General features: G+C 28.9%; 1 protein-coding gene across 1 annotated transcript in view; it reads left to right on the top strand.

Moving 5' to 3' along the window:
- Positions 1-2,584: 2,584 nt before the first annotated feature.
- Positions 2,585-3,092, top strand: part of LOC107484314 (E3 ubiquitin-protein ligase AIRP2) — a 3,684-nt gene continuing 3,176 nt past the window's right edge. The window contains exon 1 of the mRNA XM_016104924.3: positions 2,585-3,025. Coding sequence (XP_015960410.1) covers positions 2,907-3,025 — 119 coding nt within the window. The 5' untranslated portion in view covers positions 2,585-2,906. The remainder of the gene's footprint in view (positions 3,026-3,092) is intronic.

Here is a 3,092-nt window from a genome sequence, read left to right as displayed (position 1 = left end):
TTTCAATAGTATTTTTTTTGCAGATTATGCTAATTCTGATAAGTCAATCACTGTCATACTGTATGAGGTGCTTCTGTGCGATCATCTGGCACATTTGGATGGAGAGAAATAAAAAGATATTTCAGAATCAAACTAAAGGCGTAGAAGAAATTATCCATATGACCATACTCAGCTACAACGAGTGGAGAGGTAAACATTCCAACTGTTGTTGATGGCTATGCCGGAGATGACATGCGAGTTTACTTCTTTTGGTTGTTGGATTTTGGAGTGTTTCTTTTTATTTGTTTTGTTTGACGTTAAATGCTCCACCTAGTGTGTTGAGCTCCATTACTTTCAAAAAAAAGTATTTGTCGTACTTAATAGATTTGGCATAAGATGTCATTGATTTCAACTCATACACCTAGTAGTCTATATTTTTATGGATGGTATAATCTTTCATTACCATAATGACAGCATTTTTAGAATTGAGTTCTATTCTCACAACAAATTAACTGTCCGTTACAATAAAAAATTCTACTACAACATCACAAAATAAATATTTAAAATTATACATTATACATTATAAATAAATATTTAATATATTAATATAAATATAAATATATATTTATTTCTATTCAAGTAATTACCCATAATTTAACTATAAAATTATCTAAATTTAGTAAGGTAGTTATCCTATATTTAACTAAATAAATAAGTAAACAAATGCTAATTAATAAATTATATTTTACGAATCACATATGTTGTTAATCGATTTAAAACATAATAATGACAAAATTTTATTCCTTCTTATAGCATTCAAATAATTACTCTAAATTTAATTAAATCTACAATATTAATCTATTATACAAACAAATATCTAAATTTTATACCCGCATTTATATATTTAAAAAATTTTATGACATGTATGGCCTTTAAATCTAATGTGTGCATAAAAGAGAGCTCCTCAAACGAATGCTGGTTTGTTAGTATATTTACTATCTTCACGACATCTATATTCATAGTGCTGCCAGCTTAATTTTCGTCTTTATTTGGATCAACGATCTCATAGTTGCTTTCAAACTCCTGCTCGCTATCATTATTGTAATCTTTCCGCCATTCAATATTTCTAGTCGGTTTCAGTTTGTTTGAACTCAATATATAACTCGATGAAAGATATTTGTGAGCGAATTTTAATATATATTGAAAATATCTCTTGCATATTCATTTTATCGGTTACATACTTAGTTTAAAATTGAACAAACCTACTAAATACTAATATAGGATATTTGTACAAAATGTATAACATTATCTTTGGTATTTAAAAATTTATTTTTTCACAAATCACACATTTTAGTTCTTGAAACAAAAGTATGAAAGGAATAACAATATCAAATAAATTTTCACATATAAATTTCATTTTATATATTTGTAATAAAATCTGACCATGATAATATATTTTTACCATAATTCTATCATCTATTTTATTTTTTTATTTTTTTTCACATTCAGAAAGTTCACTGCAATTTCTAGAAAAAAAAAAGAAATATGAAGAGATGAAGAAAGAAGAAGAAGCGCATTTTTGCATTTTGTAAAAAAAATTGTATATATATATACACGCATAAATCGAACGATCTAATTTATAATTATATATTTTTTTCAATATTTTTAGAAACACAAACCGAATTGGATTTACCGATTTGATTATTCTCGAACCAATAAAAAGAAAATTAAAAGCCCAAATCGAACCTACGGATAATACTTCAAAATTTGAAGATTTTCTTCACCTAAACAAATTGGACTATTTGATTTGTATCCATTTTTTTGCAACAAAAAAATTGAATCCTCCAATTTCTCTACTCTTAATTTAAATAGCGATCATCACATCATAGCATAACATACTCAACATCTATATCAAAATATATCACACATACGTTTTTGAAATTAAAAAAAATGAGCCTTGGAATCAAAGTGATTTTTCTCTCCGTTTTTGTTCTTTTCTTTTAAAAAAAGTTTTTAACGAATATTTTGTTGAGTTATTGTATTTACGTGTTAAATATATTTTACACACGACATTCATTAATACTCATTCGACATACGTGATTATTTTATTTTAATAAAAAATAAAAAAATTTCACCCTATAAAAAATTATTAAAATATTATTATAATTTATCTAAAAAAAATTTTATACTTTATATATGTATATTATTGTATGTTATAAAATTTTAAAATTAGTCTATTAATCTATTATCATATTCTATATCATCTGATGTCTTGTATTTATATCGATGTCCGTGCATGATCGCCTGTATCATTTGTTTCTAAAGTCAGCAAGTCACCCTAAAAAGTAGACCTACACAACCACGTATACAAAGTGGGAAAAATTCATCTACTTAGAGAGAAAAAATAGAATCTGGTCCGCCGAATAAATGAAGAAAATAATTTTATTTCTTTAAAATAAAAAAGAAGAATCTCCCATGAATCTCGGCCTAAAGGGTATGGTGTCCTTTTGGTAAATTTGGGCCAAAAAACTGATGACACATGACTTCACATCACATCACACCATCACATATTATGTATATGCACAAAAATAGAAGAGAGAGAGAGTGAAAGTTACGTGTAGTTCAAGCGAGATCACAGCAAACTCCCCCAACACGCACACACACACACACACACAAACCTTTTTGCTCTCCCCACTCTCTCTCTCTCTGTGGAAGCTGGTGGTACGAGGTGGGCTAGGAAGAGGGAACTGTTGTTCTTATTTTTGTTGTTGTTGGTGTTGGTGTTTGTGTTGGAAGTTAGAAGTTACAAACGTGGTAGTTACTGTGCGTAGGAATAGGGCTAATTGGACTTAGTACTAGGAAGGAAGGAGGGTTTGGTGTGGGGTTTCTATTTATTTGTTAATGGTTTTTGGTTTTTGTGAACAATAATGGGGTTTAGTTTCAAGAGAAGGAAGAAGGAGCAAGATGGAGGGGGTGGAGATATCACTAGGTCTTTCAAGGATTCACTTAAAGCTCTTGAAGCTGACATCCAATTTGCCAATACACTGTCTGTAACTCTCTCTCTCTCTCTCTCTCTCTCTCTCTCTCTCTCTCTCTCTCTCTCTCTCTCATTT

Source organism: Arachis duranensis, chromosome 4 (assembly GCF_000817695.3).
Source record: "Arachis duranensis cultivar V14167 chromosome 4, aradu.V14167.gnm2.J7QH, whole genome shotgun sequence".
Lineage (NCBI taxonomy): Eukaryota > Viridiplantae > Streptophyta > Magnoliopsida > Fabales > Fabaceae > Arachis > Arachis duranensis.
Note: the sequence above shows the minus strand (reverse complement) of the source record. Positions and strands in the feature narration are given on the sequence as shown.